The 27,239-nt window shown below is 41.9% G+C and overlaps 2 protein-coding genes across 14 annotated transcripts in view; one reads left to right on the top strand and one right to left on the bottom strand.

Annotated features, from left to right (window-relative positions):
- The window catches only part of KCTD20 (potassium channel tetramerization domain containing 20), a 46,709-nt gene extending 21,613 nt beyond the window's left edge, over positions 1–25,096 (top strand). For 8 of the 13 annotated variants that reach the window (XM_067310591.1, XM_067310590.1, XM_013942591.2 and 5 more), the window contains 5 exons: positions 641–743; positions 1,252–1,372; positions 2,325–2,522; positions 3,187–3,297; positions 3,994–7,353. In XM_067310591.1, the coding sequence (XP_067166692.1) occupies positions 641–743; positions 1,252–1,372; positions 2,325–2,522; positions 3,187–3,297; positions 3,994–4,286 (826 nt within the window). In that variant the 3' untranslated portion in view covers positions 4,287–7,353. Of the gene's footprint in view, positions 1–640; positions 744–1,251; positions 1,373–2,324; positions 2,523–3,186; positions 3,298–3,993; positions 7,354–7,456; positions 7,698–16,587; positions 16,741–21,184; positions 21,216–21,238; positions 21,319–24,930 lie in introns of those variants that run through there. The other 5 variants (XR_010886328.1, XR_010886326.1, XR_010886327.1 and 2 more) reach the window with 5 other exon arrangements.
- Positions 8,395–25,667, bottom strand: STK38 (serine/threonine kinase 38). The gene is made up of 14 exons (XM_067310586.1): positions 25,600–25,667; positions 23,782–23,914; positions 21,475–21,526; positions 21,205–21,327; positions 20,547–20,630; positions 18,570–18,693; positions 17,508–17,662; positions 16,299–16,401; positions 15,067–15,128; positions 14,403–14,520; positions 14,084–14,207; positions 13,215–13,310; positions 12,856–12,950; positions 8,395–11,728 (listed from the first exon to the last, which is right to left on the bottom strand). The coding sequence occupies exons 2-14, from the start codon at positions 23,910–23,912 to the stop codon at positions 11,598–11,600; spliced, it is 1,398 nt and encodes a 465-aa protein (XP_067166687.1). The 5' UTR covers positions 23,913–23,914; positions 25,600–25,667; the 3' UTR covers positions 8,395–11,597.
- Positions 25,668–27,239: the final 1,572 nt, after the last annotated feature.

The following is a 27,239-nucleotide window of genomic DNA, read 5'->3' on the forward strand; positions in this document are numbered from 1 at the left end:
TCTATCCAAGTGTTTGCTGTGTTCGTGAGCAGCACATCTGTTTGCAGCTGATAACTTCCCTTCTAGAATGGAGAAAATGATAATGCTCCGTTCCCCTCCTTCTGTTAACTTTTGATATTCTCCCAAGAGAGAAGTTGCTCAATTCCTTCTAACGTGGATTAGACTCTGGAGCCTGTTGATGCAGCTACTAAGAGGAAGCGTTCATTTTTCCGTATTGCCGACCATCACCCTGTCTCTGACCAAAGGCAGCCTAGTTCTGTTGGGTTACTGACCTTTGCACAGGTCAGCGTGTAAAGCAAGTGGTCAAAAGCCATGTGATGGTTATGTTGCGTAGCCTCAACGGAAGGGCTTTCTTGCCAGGGAGTTTTCTGACCCAGGGTTGAGTGGTCTGTTCCTCTGAGCTGTGGCTCGTTCCACAGAACGAAGCAGCTTTAGCAACAGTCTCAGAGTCCAGCTGTTGTAGGACCTAGCTGAGACAGCTCTTGTGCTTGCTTATTATGCAACAGATTTGAGTATTGGCTTCAAGTTACTGTATACCTGCGGTACTGCTGGTTTTGTTTAACCTCAGCGCTCCGATTGGTTTCTAGCGTGGATGCATTTACATTTACTTGTGCATTTATGTAGACTTTTATCTGTTCAGAATGTTTGGACCAGGAAGAGAATATAATTTCACCCGGCCAAATGAAAAGGGAGAATACGAAATTGCAGAAGGAATTAGCTCAGCTGTGTTCCGGACTGTGCTGGTAAGATGATGTTTGCAGATGGGAAAAAACCAATTGGTTTGTCAAGTGTGCAAAGCTGATGCATCTCCCAGGCAACTGTGTATCCCCTGGGACATATTCTTTTATTATTGTTTTGTGTTGCGCTAAAAATTCATAGTAGATTTTGGGATGAATCAGCATTTCAGATATTTGCTCATGTTGCCTTTTACCTTTCTTGTGTCACGCTGTTTTAGTTCCTGAGCTCTGTCCTGGCCTCATGGTTGCATGTAAATGCATATTGCGTATGGGATGTTATGAAACCCCATGTCATGGGAAAAGTTTTAACTGGAGTTCAGTTTGTCAGACCCAAGAGAATCTGCCAGGGGACATAGATTCTTGGACAAACAGGGCTGTTTCTACTCTTCACACAGCTCTTTATTTCCCCTGTAACTAGCAAATATTGGTTAACAGAACAAAAAGCTAATTGAAAATGAGTGATGTCCAAGCTGTTCTGAATTTTCTTTCCAAAACTTGTCCTTTTTATTTGCAGGATTATTACAAAACGGGGATCATTAACTGTCCTGATGGGATTTCAATCCCAGACCTTCGAGACACTTGTGATTACCTCTGCATCAACTTTGACTTCAACACAATCAAATGTCAAGATCTAAGTGAGTACAGAAAGAAATCATTTCTGAGGAGATCTGGATGGTGTGGAGTGCTCTGATCCTGATTCAGTGCACTTTTTAATCCTGTGCTTTAGTTTAAGCATGAGGGTAGTTCCACAGACGTCACTAGGACTGGTGTACACATTGCACTTAAACTAGTTCCTTTTTTGCTACATGAAACCAAAGTGAAGTGATTGAATCCCGTAGAATGCAGACATCTTGCTCAAAAAAGCAAACTGAAGTTGTAAAACTCCCTCTCCGCCTCTGTTACAAGAGGAGGCTAGAAGAGCTTGCTGTTACAGCCAAGCAAAATGAAGGCTAAAAGTGTTATAACCCCTGTCTAAAATATACCAGAGAACAGTGAATAATTTAAGCTGAAGAATGATGGGCAGAGCAGGCACTAAAGAGAGAGAGGTCAGAAAGCAGTAGAGAGTTCCTAGTCATTGAAGAAATCTGATTGGGAACAGCTTTTTGGGGATGCTGGCAGGCAGAAAAGTACATTTATGGAAGGTGCTATATTGAAATGTGGCATATGGTATCATAGCACAGGCCTTGGTGGCATTTCCTCTGATGAGTGATCACAGAGAAGGCAGAAAATGTGGTTTCAAGTACAGAAATTGTTGCTGAAAATTTCAAGTTAGGTATCATAATAAATTAATTATTCAGTCTCTGTTATCTCACTGTATTGACTGAACCTTGCCGTTTTTTTAACAGTGAAGTAATGGTCCTACAGTGTAATTTGCATCCCATTTTAAATGCAATCTAATGTACATGTTTTTGCCACTTCTGGAGCTGGAGACAATTGATGCATCTGAACGTATGTTTGTTAAGGAGTTTGTCTAAAGAATGAGAGCTGTGCTCTTGAAGGTGCCAGGAAAGTGAAGAGCTGGGACATGTTTTCATATTGTGGGGGGGAAAAAAGAAAAAGCTCATCATGTGATTCATGTCTTGTTAGGTGCTTTGCTACATGAGCTGTCCAATGATGGTGCTCACAAGCAGTTTGATAGCTATCTGGAGGAGCTGATTCTGCCTATAATGGTGGATAGTGCCAGGAAAGGGGAGCGTGAATGCCATATCGTCGTGCTGACGGACGAAGACACAGTGGACTGGGATGAAGATCATCCACCTCCGATGGGAGAGGAGTACTCGCAAAGTAAGGGCTCTCTGTTGATGCTTAAGCGCACGTCAGGTCATGGTGACTCAGCTGTGGCAGCCGCTTTTCTCTTTTCCTGCACGTGCACCTGATACAGCAGCTCCTGGCTCTGTGCTCAGTGCACGCCCAGGTATCTGGGCCTTTGGGAAGAACCCAGCGCCCAAGCAGCAGTGCTCCTCTGGGTAGGGAAGAGATGCTGGCAGATGGAGTCCTGTTCTGCGCGTTCCTCCTGAGCTGGCCGCGGCTAGAGGCAGGATAGCTGGCTAGTTGGAGCTCTGGTCTGACTGGCTGCGGTGGTTCTTATGGACAGCACTCACTGCGTCCCTTCCTTTTGTTTGCCCTCTCCTCCTCAGCCTTTCCCTGGCTCCCTAGTGAGTGAATACTCTTTGCTTTACACACCCATCAAATTCCAGATGGGGGCAAGGCCTGTGACTTCAACACAGCTAGCAATACAGCTTTTTCCAAGTCTCATTCTATCCAGACTATAACATGTATCAATACCCTCCCACCAAGGAAGTTCAGCTAATCCCAGTGATGAGAGTAGATACATGAAGCAGTTCTGGGAAAACAGACCTGTTATTTTGGCACCTCCATAGCTGAGCATGTCAGAAACAGGCAAAAGGTCCGTCCTTGTAGTTTCTAATCACCCTTTTTATTTCTCAAGTCCTTTACAGTTCCAAGCTGTACAGATTCTTCAAGTACATTGAGAATCGCGATGTTGCAAAAGCCGTATTAAAGGAACGGGGTCTGAAAAATATTCGCATTGGCATTGAAGGTAAAAGTATTTCCTCAACCACGGAAATTCTAAAATGGGTCACTCCGTAGTCAATAAATCCTGCTTTCCTATGAATTTGTGCCCAGGGAGACCTCCAGTGTGGATTCTTTGGTCTCTAATAAAGGTTGACCTTCCCCTGAAGACTTTCTCCAGGCAGGGGTACTAAGAAGTCTCTCTGTTTTATCACACATTGAAGCTAGTAGAAACTTGGTATCTTCCTTCACCTCTGTCATGTTTTGTTGAAATTGGCCAGGTTGTTTAAAAGTTAAGGGGAACAGATAGCTCCGTAGTGCCAATCTGAAAGCTTTCTGTCCTTAGGACCGAGCAAGCAGAAAAGGGGAATCACACTTCCACCATTCCTGCTGGTCCAAACGTTTACCTAGGGAGCTTAGAGAATCTTGTGTGCTCTCCTGGGGGAGACTATCTCATTTTTATAGTAGTTGTTTGCTCACATAATGGCTAACGCTGTGCAGCCTTTGATCGTAATGGCCACACACAATGGCTGCACCCTCATTCTGGAGGAAAGAAAATAGTTTTTCACAAGCCGGTAGTGGTAAATGTGGAATATGAGCATTTGTCTACCAAGTTCCCCTGTGTCCCCTGGTCACTCCTGTCTGGCCATTCTTCTGAGACCCAGTTGTCTCTTTGTGCAAGTCAGAAGAGCGTAGTGCACTGACTGGCTGTCTGTGTTTTCAGGATATCCCACCTGTAAAGAGAAGGTGAAGAGGAGGCCTGGGGGCCGGTCGGAAGTGATATACAACTATGTTCAACGGCCATTCATCCAGATGTCGTGGGAGAAGGAAGAGGGCAAAAGCCGTCACGTCGACTTCCAGTGTGTTAGGAGCAAATCTCTAACAAACCTAGTCACTGTGGGTGATGATGTTTCCGAGGACCATGAGATACTAATGCATCACCCCCCACAGGTAGATGAACTGGACAGGCTAAACGCACCATTCTCCCAAATGGCTGTTAACGATCTACCAGATTAGTCTTGGCTCAGGGTGGATAGGCCTACTTGATCTGGAAACATCTCAGCGTAGTTTCATCCCAGGTGATGGAACACAAACTCACACAAGGTGCTTTATCCTTGTTCATGCTCTTACTACGTTGTCTTATTTCAAGCATGTTAATAAAGAGCCACACTCCCTAGTCTAACTGCAATCAAAAGCAACATCTCCTCAAACAGAAAGAACTGATGCTGTTTGCTTCCACTACAAAAGCTTCCAGATTGGTGGGTGCCGAATCTTTTACATAAACTTCTAAAAGAAGAGCAGAAGTATTTAGAATCTCCTTGTCTGATATGGGAAAGGAAATTCCAGGCCTCTCAAGACAAAGCTTTCCTTTACTTTTAGGCACTTAGGTTTGCTGTTGTGATAATCAGTTACGAAGGACCGAACATCAAAGCAAGACAGATTACACCCTTTCATCATCCAGCAGAAATGTAGCACTGTTATGACAGCAAAATACTGAGGGTGGGGGAATCTGTTTACAGTGCCACCTGGCTTTGCATCCAGTGTGGTGTACTGCTGTTCTCGGGAATGATGGAACTAGTTTAATAGGAAGCGTGTGCCTGTTCACAGGAATTTCCCCGTATATACTTCTGCATAAGAGGGAATCGCACTGTTTTTAGGGATATTGTTTCTGTTAAATTCAGTAAAACGAGCAATCATGCTGAAGGAAAAAGCCAAAAAAAAAAAAAAAAAGACTGTAGCTGATATTTTACAAACTAAGTAAATCTGTTTAGTAGCAAAATAGATGTAATAAGCTCTCTAGAGGTGACTGTGCATGTTAAAGACTTGCAGTTTTCTTCTCCATCCCCCTGCTAAGACAAAAGCCAGTGGAGGAGCTCTCTGTACAGGCAGGTTAATAGCCAAGTAAAACCTTGGTCCCATCAGCCTTAGTCAAAGTTTCTACTGACTTTCCAAGGAGTGCTCAGCTCACAGGGCCCATTGCAGCTTTGAAAGGCCAGCTGCTTTCTTCCCGGTTTGGAACCGATTGGACCATTTTGCTGTCAGGCAGGTAAGAAATATCAATAATAAAGCAGCCTTCAGCAGGGAAAATGCATGTATCCGGGAACAACTCTCCACTGCTGCTCTGAAGATATTATAGTCTGCAGTTAAGGCTTTGTTCACTTTGGATTCAGGTCCGAAGGAGCTGTGACCACAAGTATATGATGTAGTATAGATGTCTTCCAAGCTGGTTTAGCTTAGCTAGTTATTGTAGAGACTAGCTGGTCCTGCGCCTGCAGTATGAAGTTTCCTGTAGGCTTGCTTAACCCACCGATTAGCACACAGTGTTCAGTGCTGCCAGGTTAACTGGAATGGGCCTGCCTTACACAGCTATCATTTCTGATGGCAGTGTAGATTTTCCGTACCCAAAGTAGAGTCATAGCCAACATAGGCATGATGCTGGTGCAAGGAAAATTTGAAAGCCTTAAAAACAAATACATAAAAGGAGAGAGAGAGAGTTCCCAAGCAAAGTTCCCAAGTTCAGGTCAGTTCTGCTCTTGCAGTTGACTGCTATTAAACCTGTACCAATTAGACATCAAGTTACCTGGTCATCCTTAGCAAAATAGAGGCAGGTTATCAGTCTGCCCCTAAATATTTAATCCTTTGTTGTCAGGGTTGCTGCTTCAAGCAGGTTTTCATTGTTCTTTAAAGATCTGTCTGCAAAGTGTAAGATAGACCTAATAGTGAAGATTGTTACTGTTTTGGTGCTAAGGACATTTGTTTTTCTCTGTGTAAGTAACATGACAATATCAAGCACAAGTTACCTTACAGATTTATGAATGCTACTTTAGTTAAAAAGCAAACAAAATCATCTCTGCCAGTGCATACACTTGCTGATGTATTTAGTTCCCATCTGTATGGGTACAGGTTCCGTTATTTGCAATATTTCTGTTCTTAGCTTCTTTCCTAAGTGCAGCAAATAGATTTCTTCTTTTTATAAGTGCCTATGGGAAGATTTCCAAAAGTGCTTAAGGCCCAACTGAGTGTCCAAGGAGTTTAGATGCCCAGGTCCCCCTGGCAACTTTTGAAAAATCCTCCTGCTGTGTCTTCAGATCAGGATGGAGAAGTGTCCTTAAGTGTCTGCACAGAGGTGATGTAGATGGTGTGCAATCACTTTCCATTGTTTCTCTAGATGAGTTTCTAATTTTATAGTAGAGAAAGGTAGATGTATGGAACATTAACCTTCCAGCTAAGGGCCGGACCAAACCCATTACTTGCCTTGGTGATGAGCTGCTCCCCTAAGTCAAGCAAAGGCAGTGGTGAGATTGCCCACCCAGCAGTGATGGAGCTTGACCCCAGGCCCTATGGGTTTTATATTGTGTATTTATTTATTTAGCAGTGTAGGTTTTAAGTAAATGTGTATTGGTATTGACTAGCTGGCTTGGAATTGGAGTTTACACATGTTCTGCTCTATTGACCTGGATGTGCATGTTGTTGAGCACTACCCTACACCTCCTGACCTGTGTCAAGGTGCCAGATGCTGAGCATCTGCCATCGACAGCACCTTATGGGATCTGACAGCTAAGTATCATATTCAGGCACCACAAAATCCATCAAGTGTCTGTCCCCAAGCCCAGTGTTTCTTCCTAGCGAGGCCTATCAGAGGATACAGTCAGCTTGTTAGAAGTGGTGACCCCAGGCACTACTGGAACAGGACCTTGACTGGGGGTTAAAGCCTCTCAATGCCTTGCAGTGACTTAGTACTCTGTGTAACTGGTCCTTCAGCGTGGGATGGAGGGCTACGACTTCCATGCTTTACATGCACTGTTTTGCTGACACTCCAAAAAGCCACTATACTTTATTGGCTTTCCCAGGTAATTAAAGATTAATTTAGGATTTTATTTTTTTAGTAGAGCAACTTCTGTTGGAATGCTAAATCAAGCTGAAAAAATCTGCATTTACTTTCCCCCCTTTCTCTCATCGTCACCTACCATTCAGGTACAAAGTCAAGTTCTGTGTTGTTCTAGCTATACTGAAGTGTTACCCGTGGTATTTACAAACCCCTGCAGATGTACAGTTTCTTTTCTGTATTAAAGTATAAATTATATGTGGCTTGTTTGGCTCTCTTAAAATTATTTTAAATGTGGAGTAGGAGAATGGATAAGGAGGTGGACTGCTAGAAGGTTTTGTTTGCTTGCTTCATAAAGTAGATGTGATTTGTGACACAAAGGTCTTGGAATTACGGAGAGCCTGGACCCCGGCAGCAACCTAGCGCAGCAGCTGCACAGAAGTGTGACCACCTATCGCACTGAGGACCTCGAGAAAGTTTACCAAGTCACTGCGCTGACATTTGGAAAGCAGCACATAGCACAGGTATGAGACAATACTACTTAACCCACAAATTATGCAACATATAAAACAGGCCCCGGCACTATTTTTGGTTAGCGTGCTGTGAAAACATCTCTTCTACCTACTTCTGTCTTTGGAAGAAAATAGCTTTGGAGCAGGCTTGGCAAGTCTGGTTTTTCTTTCCATCTTCAGTACTGGACATGTTTCAAGGGCTCTTTTGCTGAAGCTTGAGAAGGGGGTTAGAGTTTGCGAGCAAGGTGATAATCCCATTTGGGATTAAGTGGAGTTACTGAGGTTGGTGGTGACATAAACTTGTACTCACAAGTGGAACTGGCAAAAATGTGAAGTTGATTTTGGCCTGTTATGACCCTTCAGTTTTTCAACCAGTTCATATCTTCACTTCCACCACCACTTTTCTCACTGCTTATTATCCCTTTTAAAAATAGAAACAGGAAAGGATAAAAACCAACTTGTGCTGAAGCTGGTAAACTGAAGTGACATTTATGCAATGCAGACACTTAGGCATGAGTAAGGCCAGGGTCACCCCCCCCCCCTTTCGCCTGCCTAGAAATGCTAAAATCTTCTGAAGATCAGCACTGCCTTTCATCTTTAACAGGGTGTTTATTCTTCCTATGTCTGCTGTGCATCTTTAGGAAATGCAGTCTTGAACCTGTGTTACCTTAGTGGTCTCATACACAAGCAGCTGATTCTGGAAACACTTTCAAGCCTGTCACTGATTCAAAAGAAAACCTTCCCCAAGAGGGATTCCAGTTTGTAAAAACAAAGCCCGTTAGCAAAATGGTGTTTACTTAAGAGTTTTATTTACACAACACAATGCAAAGATTGTTCCATAAAAAGTTGGCTCCCCCAGCATCGCACACGACATCTGCCAAATTTTACAGTGCAATTTAGTAACAGCTTTTAATTATTTACAGAACACTTTCAACTTACACGTTAAGGCAGAGTCAGGGCACAGTGATAAGAAACACTTAAGTGCAGTTTGGTGCTAGGCATGATACAGAGATGAACTGGCAGCATAACTCACATTCAGATCCACTGGAAATTTAGCTTGGAATTACTCCTGGAAAATCCAGTTGGAAAAAATGCAAGAAAACAGCTGCTTGCAGCTTAAAAGAAAAGAGCTAAAAGATACTTTGACCTTGATTTAGCAGCTAATGAAAAATATACACACAAACCAGCTAATAAAAATGTTTGGCTAACATGTAGGGGGGATGGAACAGGCATACAGAAGTCTTACGCTGTTAGCAGTGAAGTATGGATCCTAGGAACAAGACACTACTCTTTACAGATGTTTACCAACACTAGGAAATAGGAAGCAGGCTTAGGAGGCAACTTTGAGAGAAAACCTACCCCTAGAAAAGGATGTCCAGGACTCCCAGAGGAACGGACTTGTACTGAAAGACAACAGAAGTGAGGTACCCGGCTGCTCTTTGTGCCTTTGAAAAACTTTGCCTTTAACTCAAAAGGTGATAATATGAAAATAAAAAGCAAACAAGTTGAGATTTCAGAAGACAGTTTAAAAAACATGCAGTAAAAATGCATAATACATATTACTATATTTTTCCCCCACAGCAAGTTATCACAATTTATAATTGTATAGCTTCTCTCATCTTTGGTATTTATAAATAAAACCACCAGTCCCTTTAGTAAAGGGCTAATAATGCAACTACTGTCTCAAAATCATTTACTCCTAATCCACAGCAGCTTTAAAGGGTTTTGATTTTTAAATTTTAAGGCAGTAACTAAGCTGTTAGGAATTGAAAGAATTGTTTTGATATTAACAGCTCTTAATTTTCCAATGGTTTTTCTAAGGCAACATTTTCACATGGTTGAAAGAAACCGCAGGATAAGGAGATAGAGCAGTTTGAGAAGTAGGTATCAGTTCTTCCTTAAAAAAAAAAAAAACTAAAAAAGGGGAGGGGGGAGTAGATGATATTACTGACTAGTTGATGAAGAGCCTGATCCTATAAATCATTACTTCAGTTAGCCCTTATTCTTATGAGTAGCCCCTACTGACTGCAGTGAGCCTGGTACTTATATTAAGGCTATTCTTGCATTTCAGCTTTGTCGGATCCAACTAGTATCTAAACTGCTTATGGCAATTCACTTAACTCCTACCACACATACAAAAAGCACAAAGGGGGTTCAGGGAGAGGACGCTAACACGTTATCACCCAGCTTTAGCTATGTACAGTACTTTCACCCCCCACCCCCCCCAATCAGTCCTTCATGATGGCACTTGATTCAAAAGACATCTAGGTAGAAATTCCCTGAAAGCACCTATTAAAAAAAGTTTCACTACAATCCCGTTCTCTCTCACTTGCTAACTTAGAAAGTTAGGACTAAATATAACTGAAAGCCACCATATCACTTTGAAACACTGCTTTAGTTTAGTTTAGTTTTGTCTGTGCTATGTACTTAGTGTTCAGCACCAATAAAAGTTCACAAGAATGTGAAACAGTTCAAATTGATACATGCTTTTAGAAATCTCATTAAATTAAAAAAAATAATAATTGCAAATTAAAGACTGGTACCAGTTAGGCCCAAAGGTTAATGTCACCTGCCACTGGGAGTGCAGAGCTAACTACAAAACAGGTTCAAAGTGGAGCTCATGCTTATAGAGGGGAATTACCAAAAGCTCAACTGAGGCAGAATCCTCCCCCCAAAATGCAGTTGCTTTCTGAGAAAAGTTTAGGCAAAGAAAGGCACTTTGGGGCGCTCCCAGAGAGCGTCCTGATCATGACGGAATGTGCTTTTATAAATTACACGAGGCAATAATCAGAGGGACATGGTGGGTCCCACATCCCAAAACCGACCCCAGGAGGCACTGTCTCTTTGGAACGCTCCAGGGACAGATGGTTCAGCCATGACAGCAAGAGGAACGTGGGAAGGAGAAGCCAGACATGCCACCATCAGCAAGACTTTTAAGGAAGAATGTGATACTGCTCTGGTGGAAACCAAGAGCAAAAATGCCACAGAAGTTGGTGTCATCTTTGAAAGTGATGAAAATGCAGCAGATACTAAGAGTGGCCAAAAGATGGCAGCAGCAGGAGCAGGAAGCCTCATGGCTGACCCAACTGTACACATTATGCCCACCAATGATCAGGTTAAATGAATTTCCCTCCCTCTCTCTGCCCTAATTCCAGATCCACTTGTGTTACCAGCTGCAGTTTTTATTATCTGCATTGTTTGTATATGCGTCCTTCAATGCAGTAACCAAAACTTGTTGCGCTTTGTGGCAGAAGAGGCCTGTTTCTCTTAGCACTGCTTAGGAAGAAAAAAAAAAAAGTTACACAATTTTTTAATTTAGAAAAATATTAAATGGCTTGAGGGTTGCTGTCTTAGTACCAAAAGTAAAGTGCACCGCAACTTGAGGCCATTGCAATAGAGTCGAGAAATGCTATTAAAAGAGGCTTCCAAGTAGCATTATAAAAAACAGCACTACAAACTAAAGTTAAGGCAATATAAGTTGTGTCCTTCTGCTAGATAGTTTACTGGAGAGTTGTCTACCTCAAGCTTTAATTATTGCTTCATTTCCTCTGTACTAAAGTCCTTTGTCACTGGGAAAACAGTGCTGGCAGAATTGGCAGACTGAGTATGTCACTTAATGCAGGACTTGCAAAACAGTTGATACAAACATCACGCGCTTTACAACGTCAAAGTAAAGGCTTGCTCTCATCTCCTGATGAACTGTACAATCTGGCAAAGAATTCACAAAGAAAACAATCTCTTGCTCCTGAAGCAGCAAAATGTGCTTGCAGCACAGATGACAGCAACATTTTGTGGAAGTTTCCAATGGCGCAGAAAGAACAAATCCTTGGTAATAACCAGGGTGCGTAACAAAACCAGCTCCTGAAATTTTCTCCAAGAGTCCATAGCCCTCATGTTTTCTTTAAAAAAGAAAAAGTTCTTTTACGGGTAGAAGCCCGAAGTAAAAAAATGAAATTCCAAGGCTCAGAAGAAGTCCCAGGTAAAGACTTATTACTTTCCTGCTTTCATATAGGATGGTATTGCTCCTCGGGCTGTCAGACCCTCAAAACGCTTGTAGGTGTAATTGATAAAAACCCAGTCTTTGTTCTTATAGTCAGTCTCTGGGTGGTTGCTTGTGGCCACTGTTAAGACAAAGAGAGAAGAGTTACCGCTGGAAGTCTGAAGTTTATTTTCATACACCACACTAGATTTGAGGGGAGGAGAGAATACTTTAAAAAAAGAAACACCCTAGATATCTAGGCAGTGCAGTTCAGTTCTGTTCTTCAAGCCCAACCCAGAAGAACTGCCGTGGTGTGTGGTTTTGAATAGCTTTTGACACAGAGATACAAGGATCCTCTGAAGATTTTTACACCAAACCATACCATCCCTTTCTGCTCCCCCCACCACGCTAGGGGTTAGATATGCTAGCAAGAGCTCGGGCAGTGCCCAGAGGTGCTACCTCGCAGCGCCGGGCTCACAGGGCCTGCTGAGCTCACAGCTTCCTGGGAGCTCTGCTATCCCTCACAGATGCCCTTCCTCAGAGGGCTCCCAGCATCATTCCCAAGTCCGCACGCCATCTTCTGCTACCCAAGTTACAGCTCGCAGGCATCTGCATCACCAGACTACCAGCTAACAATTTGATCATGATACTAAATCTAGCATCTGCTATTTTAAGCCTCACATATACACCCTGACAAATTAAATACCTATGGCTCTATGGAAATGAACAGTAACAGCATGGAAAGTATCTCAATACTATACTAACTGTTATCTTATCTCTTACAACATATATCTAAAGAAAGCCAATGCAGTTATCAAGCACTTCTACATTGCACTTCTGACTTAATATTAAACCAGAGTTATGAGTAAGGCAGAGGAAATAAGAGGCGCATGAAAGAGCCAAGAGGATGTGTCATGGATTTAAGTACAAAACAGTCTTCTAATGCCATTTATGCTTGTATCTATCTGCTGCAGTGAATCAGCAGACCCTCACGAGCTTGACCCCTCATCCAATTTCCTCCAAACTCAGTGTACAGAAAGCCTTGCAGGGTTTAGCCACTACCAGTAAATTAACATTTGTATCACTCCAAAACAACATAATTAACTCTCACTCTGAACTTACTATTGCTTCTTAGTAGATCTAGTAAGACTACTTAATAGTAAGATCCTACTTACTACTAAGATCTTGGGATTCTCTGGTGACAAGAAAGTTGCATTATTCTACTGGAGAAGAAGAAAGATCGTTTACATGCAGAATCAAAGCATTTACCTGTTGGCTTAAGGATATCAGATTCTGGGAATTCATCGAAGTTTGAGGTGTCATCAATGCTTTTAATTTCTATCGAAATTGCAGCAGGTCTCTCTCTGCCAAGAAGAGCAGATTCAGCATTAGGATTTTAAAGGCAGAAGAAAGCAGGATTCAAACACGTTCTACTTCATAATAGACTCAAAGACTGAAGGTACCTAAACCTTAGCAAACTTGGATCGAGGCCCAAACTACTCTCACCCACGCCTAGATACCATACAGAACTCCTCCCATGTCAGTCAAGCTGCTCATTTCTGCTGAACAGGACTAGCTTTAAAGAGTCAATACAGAAGAGCAGCTGCCTTTTCTGCAAGGCATCTTACCTGATATGCTCCCAATCAACCCCTTCAAAGAACAGGTTACTCTTTATTTCCTCCACACCAGATGCACCAATTCTGTGCTCCCATTCACAGCAAAATCTGGGATGGAAGGAAGAATGAAAATGAAGGAAGAATGAAAACGAAAGCATTCCATTTAGAAATGGAACAGCTTTCTGAGCTGATGCTCCTACGGTTTCTTAACACCCTATAAATGGAGAAGGTTAAGAACTCCCACTTCAAAAACAACATACAAAGTTATGGTCAGGAATGTCATGTCAAATGCTGCAATTAAGATGCAGTATTCTTTCATGACAGAGTCATGTGCCTTTTCAGGACCAGTATAAAGCAGGAAAACATATAAAGCCTAACAAGCTAGACATTTATATTTTTGTCCTGAGAACAGATTAGTGATTGAAAATATTAGGTACATGGAGGAAAAAAAAAAAAAGAAAAAAAAAAAAAAGGAGCAAGAGTCAGCATGCACTGGGATACATTTGTATGCTCCAGTGCATACAATGTCAAAACCATTCCTATGTTATGAAGCTAGCTCTGGCAAAAAGATTTAGTCACTTCCAAGAAAAGCTTGCAGAGAAGCTAAAGAGCAGAAACATTCAGATTTTGCCAAACCAGCAGCACTTACAGGGGAGCTCAGCTCCTTTTTAGCACAGTTCAGTCAGGGCTCCACTAAATTAACTCAGACACAAATATCTTTGATTTGGGAGCTCAGCAGTTGATGCATGTGCATAGCAAGGTAAGTAGCACTCTTAAGCATCAGTTTTTTTAATGTGAAACCAGATATGAGAGGTATTTAGTACAGTTTGCATGACAAGAAAATTAGCAATAAATTAACTGGTAAACCTTATGACTGGCACCTTAAAATAAGATCCTTTGCTTTATCAGATATCGGAACTTCTGGAGGAAACGTGAGAGTCTCTTTCCAATTCATTACTTTCTTATATGTTTCTTGAGGAGTCTCAGAACAGAAAGGCGGATAACCTGAAAAGAAATAAAAATATTATCTTGTATAAAGCAAAAATAGTTCCTGTAACTACTGAAATCTACACTGCACCAGTTAGAACACACCTCAAAAACCATGCAAGGAGCGAATGCTTTGAGACTGACCACAAGCACACAGAGACAGCTGATATTCTACAATTCCTGCTTCAAACTAGCGCACTGCCTATTTCTTACCAATTAACATCTCATACATGATGACCCCAAGTGACCACCAGTCACAAAGCTTGTTGTATCCGGTCTGCATGAAAACTTCAGGAGCAATGTAATCTGGGGTTCCCACAGTAGAAAAAGCCTGAAACAAATAACCTTCAGTTACATATCTTTAGAGAAAACTGCCTGCTATGGAACTGGGAGCTTATGCAAAAATGGTCATTTTGAAGACGACTCCAGATTCTCCGTTAAACCTTTAGCAAAGGTGTTTAGAACTTTTATTTCAAGATATGTAGAAACAAAGTCAACATGTTCATGTGAAGGAGTCTGAAAACACCTTCAGAGAAATAGGGAAAGTTATCATTGTCTACATAGAGCTGGGAATGGGCCACTAACCTTTTGTTATATTGAAAGTGGCAAGAACAGTTAGTTTTAGCTAGAAGGCATCATATATCAGAGTAACCAACTATGGCAGCCCCAATCTCAGGCACACAGGTCACCAGCTCTTTGGCAGATGGATGAAGGACAAACTAGAGTCACTCCTCTTTTTAAGAGAAACAGCACAAGTCTTTCTTTCATCATGGTTTAGAAATCTGAAATGAATTAATGCCAGTCATTTAAATACCTGTGCCATTTGAATGCAACAGGCTCAGCAGAGAATACTTCCACACAGGTGAAGTGTACTTACCAACTGACGTCTATTTCTCTTCCATGTTTCTGCTTTCCTCTTGGAATTCATGTTCTGGAAAGCTAAAGGGGATTGGAATATATGTGACTGAATCCTACTGGTCACCCCACATACAGTTTTCCCCCCAAACCACTGCACTGCTTAAAGTCTCCTTTTCCAACATCAAAAGAAGTAGTCAGGTCCTAGACAGACCACCCAGTTTGTATTCAGCTGTGCCAGGAAGAGGTTACAGTCCCCAGGTGCTCATCACTGGCCCCTGCAGCCAAAGGTTACCATCATCCAGATGCTAGAGCTATTTGTAGAAGCACGCCTTAATTCACTCCACAGAAGATAAAGCAACATCAAGCAGAGATGAACTAGTAAAGCTGCCTTAACCTTGCCTTGCTCATTTTACCTGGAACAATCTACGTGGCACCTCCAGAAGATCAAAGTGATCAGCACCCTCTAGCAGGAAGTGGCAGCTAACAGTTAAGAGCAAGCAAGGGATGTAACCTCTTCCACCAGTACAGACAGGTGCAAAGAGCACATCTGTCAATACCCTAAATTCACCAGCAACTTCCAAACCTGTAACTGCAACATACTCATTTTGAGTACTATTGATAAAATGTTGTCAAGACTTTCATTAGAGAGCCATGCTTTCAAAGGTTTTTTTTTTTTTTAATACTTTAGGATCAAAGTTATTCTCCTTGAGAAAACATCTGAATGTTCAAAGAGACTCAGATCTCACTTGTTAATTCAAATAACACATGAAATACAGCTAGCATCTACCAAGTCACGCTTAAGTTTTCATGTGAGGTTTATTACACATGGTAAGGAGGGCTACAGCAGAAATCTGTTTGACAGATAAACTTCTGGAAATGCAGACTCCAAGCAGTTAAATAACTGTCTTGCACTTAGAAATGTTCCAGCAGGGTTTGCCCTGTTCAGCCATGTGTTTAGCTAATTAGACAGTTACAGTATTTTTTTGGCTAGCTATATTTATATAAATAATGTTCCCCTGATAACTTCTTCACAATTTAAGCTCAGTGAGAATTCAGACATCTGCTGCTTGCATACATTAAAGTAACAAATTATTTTTATGAAGATGTTTTACAGAAAATCAAAACTACACCTTAAGGTACAGTGTTGATTATTAGACACCATCTGCGGTCTTCTAAGCTCATACTAAAATCAGTTATGTCAGGCCCCAAGAGGAAGTACACAGATACTGCTTCTGAAGCCAAATAACTTACTGAAGTCACTGGGAAGACTGTGGTTCAAGTTTCTATAAAACTCTGTTCTGTGAGCTTTCTTTAGTCCAGTGCACAGACCGAAATCTGATAGTTTCACGTGGCCCTAGAAACGAAAAGGCCCCAAATACAAAAATATATAAGACATTATCATAACGAGTATACTTTTCCACTTCTTCCCCCTTCATTTTGTATAATAAGTATGTGTAGTGTTTTGGCTTTTCTGGTTTTAGCCTAAGACTTGATGTGTACCCAGAATCAAGCTATTAATACTTTCTTCACTGCTACACAGAGAAAGCCCAGCAGCCATTTACTTCTCTTCTAAGAAACCTCTGCTCCTGCAAGCTACTGACTGCTTCAGACTGAAAGCCAATGTCTCCAGAGGGAGCTGTAGTCCCTGGATTGTGTATTGACATCGCTGGATAGGAGGAAGAATCACCTTAAGGTCAGTTACTGCATCTGTCCTAGTGCATAATGCAAGACCACACTGACTGTGTGGAATTTTTTCTTCCAAATTTAAGATTAACCTCATTTTTCATGCCCTGAATCTATCTACGTCTAGATGCACACATACTGAACTAAAACGGTAATTCAAGCACTGCATTATTAGCTGGCTAACACTAAAATGTAAGTATTTACTGTTGGCAAGCTTTTTCCAAACAAGCTAAATTTTAAGCAAACTTCCAGTTAGCAATAGGAGGAGAATGAAATAGCCAAGCTTTCTGCAAACTGCCTGCAATAAACATCTAGAAGCAATCAAGTAACTTGACCAGCCTTCAGAAATATGTCCTTATTCTGAAACAGAAAATAGCTCAGCTTTCAGGCTCGCTAATCTAGTAGCTACATCCTTCGCATTTGCTATGATCATCTTCTCAGTATCTGGGAAGCATGCGCATAACAGATGTGAGAAGGAAACATCTTGACTAGAAGGGGAGAACTGAAACCGACTGTATGTTTTAAATTGCTGCTGAAATAACCAAAAATAGCTGAAACAACTGTCACAAGAAAATTCATCATAAGCGAGGTACTAATACAGTTGAGGGTGGAGAGGTCAGTCTTTGTTTTTCTCCCCAGGGATATGGCAGAGATGCCCTCGAAGGTTAGGAGGAAGAGGGCTAAGTAAGAAGCGGTGACTTCTTTCACAATTCTCAACACTAGCTCAGGTCAATATTAAAAATTACAAGACCTATTTACCAAGGGGTTAGTACCTACCTTGCTATCCAAAAGAAGGTTGTCTGGTTTGATATCGCGATGGATAAAACCCAGCTGATGAATAGAATCAATGGCTAGCACAGTCTCAGCTATATAGAACTGTGTCTCCTCTTCTGTTAGGGTATCTTTTTTCATCAACAGCGTCATCATATCTCCTAGAAGCCAGCCCCACAAATAGCAAAGGTAAATACAAACTAATACGTGAGCTCCAGTCTCACTAATTTTGAAGACATTTACAAAGAAAATAACTAAGCTATTAGAAACCTCATGAAATCTAAACTAATTTTTTTATAAAGTAGTAAAAAGAGTTGCCCAGCCCTTATGTGACTTAGCAAACTTTGGTATTTTGCTTTGAATCACTGTAGGTGGAAAGGCTTGTCCTGTAGTTGCATTAAAGCTCTAATAAGACAGTTAAATAGCATGAAGATGAAATCCCTGTATAGAAACATCCCTCAAACAAGAGTCAGCTACAGACAGCCACTCTTGACTGCATAACTGGATCACAGATTAAAATATATATTTTTGGCTACAGAGCTGCTACAAAAACCAGACTGCTTTGTGCAGCGTCATATCAGAAGGCATTCTTGTGGTTTCATCAGTCACATATATTACATGTTTTCAGTATGACTTTCTTGTTAAGTGAGCTGCAGTAGCATTATCCTTCGAGGACAAACATCACCTTTTGAAAAAAAAAAGATCTCGAAAGTTATTTCTGCTGCAAGCCAGCTAAAAGCAAAAGGATAGAAAATAAAAAGCTGGCTATGGTTCTGGGGATAGCCATCACACAGTAAGGATAACTAGCAGAACATTAAGGCCAAGCATCAAACATCTGCAGCTAGTAGACACAAGCAGATAACTTTGGGCCTGACCCAACAAAGCTCAGAACCCTAACTCCTAAAAGCAGAAAGCTTTAGGAGTGACTTGTTTCTTCACAAAGTAAGGTCCAGTACAAACAGCGCTGTATGGTACTCTAGTCCCAACAATAAAAGACAAGATTTGTAATTACGAGATTAGACCTCCACAGAACAAATGGAAAGTAACCTTTTGATTTCAGGTAATTACCTCCAGGCAGGAACTCCATGATAAGGTAGAGGTTTAGCTTATCCTGGAAACTATAGAACATTTTCACAACCCACAAACTGTCTGCTTCCACTAGAATGTCCCGCTCTGCACGAATATGGCCAACCTGGAGATATATGTATGCATTTCATTAATTACAAGCCTATGTTTTACTAGATAAATTTATTTCATAGACAATTCAAGTATTATTTTGAAAAGCATTAAATATTGAAAATATAACAGTCAAAACTTCTGCTTGAGGGCAGAAACCTTCAAAACATCCATAGATTCACCACTCAAATATTTTCCAGGTAATAAAATAGCATAGCACCTTTGAAAACAGATTCACAAAGCATGTTTCTGACAGCAGAAAGGTCAGCAGCTTTGGTTAAACTCACTGCCATATTTTTCCAGACTATTTAATTTTTTTAATCTGATAAATTCCACTGAATACCTGCTTTTCATCCTACAACATGAAGTTCTGAAAGACCCTTTATTTTCAAAAATTTCTACTGGAAAACTTATGGGGATTTTTTTCTATGAGCATTTACACCTGAATAAACTTTTGCAGTTATAGTTTGCTTTTGCTGCCATACATTAAGAAATATGTAGGAGGACAAGAGAGCACTAACCTGTTTTTTTTAAAACAAAAGTTCAATCTAGAGAAACTTAAACCACCCCACTGAACAATAAGGTTCCAAAACCCCACATCTACATTTTACTCTTTTAATTGTTAAGAAGTTTGGGTCCCCTTCAAGTCAGAACTGTACATGTGATATGTAACACTATAAAAACACTTAAAACTACTTGGATAATAGGCCAGTCCAAAACACAATTTATTTCCATGTGAAGAATCAGGAGATAGGAAATAAAAGTTACAGAGTTCTGAGAAACATATGGTTGATTATATAAGCAGGTTAATCCTGTATACAAAAATATCCCATTTTTTCTGATCTTTAAAGAACTAGTTCTTTTCTAAGCAGTTAATATGTCCTTCAGATATGGCTTCAACCTACTCGCACAGATTTAGACCAGAGCATTTATTTAGCAGTGCTGCATAAAGCTCGTGTGTGAGCACACTGTTGCTTGTTTTTTAGGCAAGTACTTTGAGAAATGGGAACCAACTCCTGATTTTTATGGAACACACACAGAGCACTTCCTAGATTAATCCCAGGGCTGAACAAGAAATGATTATTTCAGACCACTATATTCTCAGAAGTACTATCAGAGAGAAGCCTAAAAATGTTAAATGCCACTACTTTGGATGTCCCTCAATTAAGTCAAAACCATTCCAGCAGTCTTACCACTTTGATATTTACATCTGATTCCATGAATGAGAAATGCGGTAAACCACTGAGCTGATGTCTGTCCTGAAGCATTTGCACATGCGATGGTAAAAGTACATATAACGTACATCATAAAATTACAAAAAGGAACATAAGTCAGATATATACAGCTGTCCTTTTGTTTTGTTTGAAAGACAAATCTAGTCCTTAGAAAAATGATCTGCTTCACCACGTTTTCAAGTACAAACTGAGTTCAGTCCTACCCTGCTTCAGACTGAAGAGCATCGAAGAAAGTCTGTTACAGTTGCAGCATCCATTAAGACCAAGCAAGGCATTGCAGGCAACTGAGCATTCAGTTACATACCATAGCGTAGAGTTATAGCCTGTCACCGCTACTGTGAGCCTATTTAGATGAAAACTATATATTCTTCAAACATTTACATTTGTGACAAAGAGAGCTAAAAAATAAAAAATAAGCAGACTTGAGAGAAGCCACTAGATGACTGGTCCTTATGAATTCATAGGAGATTTTTGTTTATTCCCTCAATAAAGACAAAAAAAAAAAAAATCAGCACAAGTTTTTAGCTAGGAAACAGACTACAGGTACCCATTACTCCTCTGTACACACCACAATTACCTCCCAAAGTCATCTAAACCAAGGATGGTAATGTTGCTACTTAATATGGTTATTCACCTGCTCTTTTTCAAGCATATCAGCTTTGCGTAATATTTTCATTGCATAAACATGTCCTGTATCTTTCTTCTGGACAAGTCGCACCTGGAAAAGTATGCAAAAATTTGAGTCAAGTACACCATTAGCACCACAACTATTCATAAATTTCAATATCAAGCCCTTAAAACAGATATGTGGCTTCTCTTTCTTGAAGTCCTATCAGATTGCTAAAAACTGGCATTACTTAGTGCATAGTAATGGCATGCAAGTTCTGTTAATTCTAGGACATCAAATCATTTTAATACAGATGACACATTCAGCAACCACTCAACTAAATTAGACGGTCCAAGGCCACTTTCCCAGAAAAAGGCCACCTCAATAGTAAGTGGCCCTTCAGTTCTCACTGTTCTGTAAAACCAGCCCCAGAAGGTCTGAATTCAAAGTACACTGCCCAACTTGCATTTAGCTTGCCTATCAAGTCCTTTGCAACAGTATTAATGTTCATTTAAAGCACAATGTTTTAAAACCAGCATTGATTAGGCATAAAGACAGATGTATGCAACTGTTAAACTAAACCGATCTGCAATTATTGCACAATTTATCTTTGACTTGTGTAAACTATTTAAGTCTTTAACAAGTATCATTGTCTTTTGAAAAAGGACATCTTTTCTGGATTTACCTCTCCAAATGCTCCTCTGCCTATTACTTTTAAGGACTCAAAGTCTTCCAAACCCAGCCTTGTTCTCTTTAGACGAAGAAACTCTGTCTCCTTCTGCGCGTGTGCTGACCTCCTGATTCTCTTCTGGAGTTTACAAAAAAGGCACAGTGAGAATTCTGCAGTTAGGTTCTGTACAGATGACAGCAATCCAAGATGCTAGATCTCCATTTATAAAAAAAAAATCACTTGTATTATCTAACCATTAAAATCATTTTTTCCCATATTCATTACCTCTTCATCTTTTAAGCCTTCTTCTTCCATCATTTGTTCTAGCTTCTTTTGTCTAAAGCAGAGACAGAAATTAGGAAAGAAAAGGTTGAATCTTTAACATTTTTTCTTAATTGCATGCACATATCCAACACTTCTGGCTTTGCTGCTCTGAAAAGAGGATGTAATGCCAGCAAATAACAAGTGTAAATGATCAGCTGTATAAAGGAGAGTCAGGCATAAGATTAATTTTGAAGAATCTAACCTTACAGTTTTCCTGTTCTAGCTCTGTCCTCTCTAATTTCAAAAATTTAAACCTGCCTGCCTGGAATTTCATGCATCTTATTCAAATGTATGTTTTTGCTGCATAGGCACATAAATTGAGGAGATCTGGATTAAATTCTTGGCTTTCTCTTCGACAGCTGAGCAAGTCACTTAAGGCCAGAGCCATATAAATATTAAGCACTGAAGTCTCATTTATTCCCGGGAGAATTAAGCTCTATAAAACCTTTGTGGATCTGCACTGCAGTATCTCTGCATCTCAAACTCACCATGTGCAAAATGAAAAAAGTTTCTCTCTACTTCCTAATACTTGAGATGCTCAAAATACTTGGGGAGAGGGAATGTGTCAGTACACATTCTCCCCCTTAAAGACTATTTCTTCCCCTTAAAGAATATTTCAAGCCTTAGTACAAAATGATTATGTGGGGGCAAAAAAGGAAAGGAAACGAGGCTTCAGAGGGGAGAATGGCTTCAGGGAACGTTTGTTATGATTACCTTGTGGGAACTTTTCCCAGCACTGATCACATCAATAGCTGGCTGAAGTGGGTTTTGTGTGTGTTTGTTTTTTTGGTATGACATTAAAAGCATACCAAATAATTCCTTCTTTTTATGCAAGTCATTCTTTGCAAGATCCCCTTCCGGTCTCTCCTATGCTACTAAGCAGCTGCTACTATGTGATAGTATTGTGGGCTACTGCTTCCAGAATCCAGCACGTTTAAACTGATTTGCCCTTATTTAAGTACCCAGTCAGCACTGTCCGGTCATCCCATTTCACACTCGAAACAGCGACTCAGACAGCAGAAGAGGACTATTCCTGCAGGACACAGCACTAAGTAGCTCAGAATGACTGAGCAAAGCTGAAGTTCTCCTAAATACCCTTAATGGGTCCTATCTGCACTTCAGTGTACATTTTATCAATGTTATTTAAAGTCCAAATTGCACATCCTCATGCACATGTTTAAAACCACACAACTTATGAAAGTCCATTATGTTTCTTCAGAAAAAATCTTGGTCTTCAACAACAACAACAAAAAGTCATCACTGAGGTTTTGGGAATAGAGAGCAGTACTCATAACACAAAGCAAGAACTATACAAAGAGAAAGCAATGAATTAAATCAGCGATATTTTTCTGTTTTCTCTCATTATTAATTTGAAGTCTTGAAGAACTTGGTATTTATTTCCAAATTGCTTCTTCGTTTCTGCCATTCCTGTAGTTAGCAGCCATTCACTTGGATCGAGTTAGCTTTTTTTAGCTCTAAGTCTGACAGCAAAGGAACATCGAACCTTTCTGAAAATTCTGATTATAGACTACGTTGCAAGTTGGGAATACGTCACAAGTCCCAGCGCTACAATTTGAGGGTATTCAGCAAATTAGAAGGTTCCAGTCAAAGGAAAACAAAAATAATACATCTCAGTTAAATCACTTTTTATATTTTGACTGATACATTTCAAGGGATGTGATAAATTCAGCTAATTCACAGGCAAGAAGTTAGCATGAAATGACATTAAATGACGTCCGTATAGCAATTGCTCATTGCCTTTGAAAAGATTAATCTTCCCTTATCAGCTGACTCTATCACAAATTACAACCCAAAATGAAACGGATGCCATGAGTTTTAAATTACAACCAGAGACATCAAAAGGGAAGAGGCAATAAAACAACAGTAGACAGGATAAGCATTTGCAAATGCTGGCTTTTTACTTCAGAACTGTACTTGAATGAGTCTATAGTTTCTACTTAGTCACATGATCAAATATACACTTTTTAAAACTTGATGACCATCATCTCACTTTTGCATTTGCAAGCATGTTTCAGGTTATTTCAGAAGAGACTCAAAAAGCTCCAGCCTAAACTACACTGGGATCCAGAAACCCAGCAGTTGCCTCTGGACGCTCATGCCAAGCCGCATCTAGGTACTTGTCTCATGAGTTTAGGTACCTGCTCAGCAGATTTTTTTTTCTTGCTTTGGACCCAGACAGCTAAAATTCAGTTAACGTTTCTTTTGGGATCTTAACCAATTTGGGATGGAAGCAAGAAAGATTTTTACCTCATCTCCCGTTCTTCATGCTGTGCAATGAGATTGCTATAGAAGTTTTCTAATGTCACCTTTGTCATTGTAACTCGCTCCTTGGTGTGATTACTCATGGATGAGCAGGGCGTTGGGCCTGTCATTGCCATGGCTATTAGAAAGAAAAAGGGAGGAAACATTTGACATTAGAAATGCCAAATAACCTTCAAACGAGAACTACAATCAATTAAGCGATGCTGAATCACAGAAGCCACAGCTAAATTTTAGTATTAACAGCAGAGAAGGTGATAACAGTCCAGTTGTCTAAGCTACAACCAAGTAGTGAAAAAAATCTTACAAAATAAAGGTACAAGTCAAACTTCCTGTTTTGAACATTTTTGATCTGAAAATAAGAGGGAAGGAAACTTAAGAAACACAATGGCTCAAAACCCACAGTTTTAGGCAGTGCTGCAGATGTTTTGCATTTCTCCCAATATTTTCTCCCTATCATTCATAAATACTAAAAGTTCAAAAACATCACACTGAAACATCTAATCCAGAAGTTCCTCTTCCTTTGACCCTTGCAGAAATAAAATCATCAGTTGCATGCTGTCTCCTCTACTGTGAGAGTTATCAAAATCCTGAAAGTTATCCCAATAATGGAGCAACTGAGAAAGAAAAAGAAAGCATTTAGTTGCTTAAAACAAACAAACAACAAATACTAGTTTAAGTGACCTGTATTTACACACTGAATTCTCTTAATATATCCGAGTACGCCAATTCCATCTTGCAGCACAGCCCTGGGGCATACCTACAGCCTAACTCTGCTTTCTAAAACACATTCAAATTCAGAGCCGTCAAATGCAAAATTATATTTTAGCCTACATTTACTGGTCACAATGTAACTGGTAGTAACATAACTGAAGTTTGTAACTAGAAATTGCAGAAAAAGGTAGGTTAGATACATTTCCCCTTTTTACAAATATTAGGTGCTGGCAAAATTGGATTTTTCCTGTTTACTTTTTACAGTTATTTATAAGGCGTCGTTGTATCTTTACAAACGATATTCTTTACAAACCATAACTGTTTGGTTTGCTTATAGGTTTCTTCACAGAAAAGATACAATGAGGGAACCGGTAAGAACCGCTGGCAAGACTTTTCTATTTATTTATTTATTTATTTTTAAAGGCAGAGTTATGCCCTGATGGAACAGCAGCTCTTAAGTGACACTACATGAGGAAGCAGGGTCACGTTCTCCCCGCAACACTGCGGAGACTGTGTTAGAGACCTGCGTGCTGTGAGTGTGTTTTTATGAAACCTGTGCCTCTAGCCTTCAGTTCCTAGAAAAGAGAGTATGGAAATTATCTAGTAGAAGCAAGTTGGAAGGGACACCCAAAAAAAAAAAGAAAAAAAAAAAAGAGAGAGAAAGTATGAAACTCAAACGCAGCGGAACCACCTGTTCGCTGTTAGATGCGCTGACCCCGGGGACGGACACGCAAAGAGCAGCTAGAGGGGAGGCTTTGCCCCAGGACCGTCACCCCGCGCTCGCCCGAACAAACGACCCCGGCGGGCGACAGGTAACTTCGGTCCTGCCCGGAGCGGCGGCGGCGGCGCCCGGCAGCATCGCCGCGGCCGCCGGGAGCGGGCGGGCCCCGCTCGCCCAGCCGGGTGCCCCAGCCGCCCCCGGGCCCAGAGCCGCGCAGCCCCGGGCGGGGGGACCCCGGCCCGCAGCTCCCCCCGGAGCCGGCGGCCTGAGGAGGGGGCGGCGCCCGGCCGGGCGCAGGGCGAGGGACGCGGCGGGGAGGGCCCCGGCGAGGGGTCTCCATGGCAACGAGGCGGGGAGGGGGGGCAGCTTACCGGAGCCCCCCCGGGTGGGAGGGGAGGTGAGGAGCAGGAGACGGCGGCGGGGTCCCGGCGCTCGCGGAGAGAGGCGGAGCTGGGGCGGGGAGGGAAGGGGGGGGGCGAACCGGGGGCGCAGCGGAGCGCGAGCCCCGAGCCGAGCCGCGGCAGCCCCCGCACCGCAACAGCCACCCCCCGCGCCGCGACCGACGGCGACCCGGACGGGACAAGCACCCCAGAGACCGCTACGGCAGCGCGCATGCGCCGCCACCATCCTCCCGGCCCTGCCGCCGCGGCTACGCCCTCTGCTCGCGGGGCGGGGCCGCCGCTGCTGCCACCGCCCCCGCCGCCCTCCCCGCAGCCCCGCGAGCGGCGCATGCGCGCGGCTGCTTCGCGCCAGCTCGGGAGGCGCCAGCTCAGTCCTCCGGCGCATGCGCAGTGCCCCGTGCCCAGGGGCCTCCCGTGCGCAGGGGCCGCGGGGGGGGGCAGCCCCCCCCCCCGCGCGATGCGCTCACACCTTCCAAAATCCACGCGTTTTACCTTAAATCAGCCTTTTTCTCCTCTGGGGTCTTCGAGCGGCCCGTTTGCGGGCGCTGCCGCAGGCCCGGCGAGCCCCATCCTTCCTCTTCCCCGCTCTGGAAAGGCCGCCGCCATCTGCGGCCTGGCGCAACCCCGCGACCCCGCCGTCGAGGGTTTTGCCCTTTCTCACAGGAGTGACGGGCCCTGGGTAACCGCCGGGGCACCACACGGCGAAGACGGGCACCGCAGAAACACCGCGGCGCTGATAGTGACACCTGAGGTGTTTGGGGCTCCTTCGCTGCCGTAACCCAGCTCGGCAAACTCGTGGTTTGGGCCACATAAAACAATTTTCACCTCAGCCCTTTTCTGCTCCCAACCTCTGCTTTATTGGGAACATCTGAAATCATCTCTGTTTCACTATAGTTTTGAATGGGCACCAAGCGGAGGGCTCTGGAATGGCATGGACACGTTACAGCAAGGATAGACCTGGACTAGGACAACACCAGCCGCATCCCAGGCGTTCCCAGTTTGACTTTTAAGTCTTCCCAGCCGGGCTGAACTAAAGATTTAGAATCTCAAATCTTTTTCCAGTCTCAGTGGTCAGTAAATGACATGGGTCAATGCATCTCCCTCAATACATTTAAAATTTGCAAGGAATGTAATTCCATATTCATTCCAATTATGTGTTAGCAAAAGTGGATCTTGCTTCATTTTACTTATATTGCTACAAAACACAAGTGCAATACAGAGTGTGAAAAGGGTTTTATTATTATTACTTTAACAACATCAAAGACTTGGGTATAAATCATACCACCGAGAAATACTCTCTGCACATGCTACTGAAGTCTAGTAGCAGCAGAGGAATTTCAGGGATGCAAGTGTCATGTACAGTCCCTACATGATGGAAATGCTGATATATTTCTAACACGAGACAGATTTCATTTCTGAAAGACCAATTCTGCAATTAAACTGGACCTTGCTTTGCAAGACAGAGCTGGTCAGTTTGACATTAAAGGTGAATAGCAAAACAAAATCTTGTGCCATCTATTTCTCTTTCAGGAAACACAAATGGCCCATGAAGTTGGTTTTCCACCTAGAAAACGTGGTATCCTGTGGGAACTCTTTGAGGGGGTTTCACG

The sequence above is a fragment of the Apteryx mantelli genome, chromosome 25 (genome assembly GCF_036417845.1).
Source record: "Apteryx mantelli isolate bAptMan1 chromosome 25, bAptMan1.hap1, whole genome shotgun sequence".
NCBI classification, from domain to species: Eukaryota; Metazoa; Chordata; class Aves; order Apterygiformes; family Apterygidae; genus Apteryx; species Apteryx mantelli.

Bases quoted from the DNA above. Each gene is read 5' to 3' on its own strand.
- STK38 (XM_067310586.1), bottom strand. From the start codon at position 23,912: ATGGCAATGACAGGCCCAACGCCCTGCTCATCCATGAGTAATCACACC. The intron at 21,328-21,474 runs GTAATGAATATG...TGTAAACTCCAG, and splicing joins AAGGCTTAAAAGATGAAGAG to AAGAGAATCAGGAGGTCAGC. The intron at 15,129-16,298 runs GTAAGTTATTTG...AATCCCCTTTAG, and splicing joins CAGTCTTCCCAGTGACTTCA to CTTTCCAGAACATGAATTCC.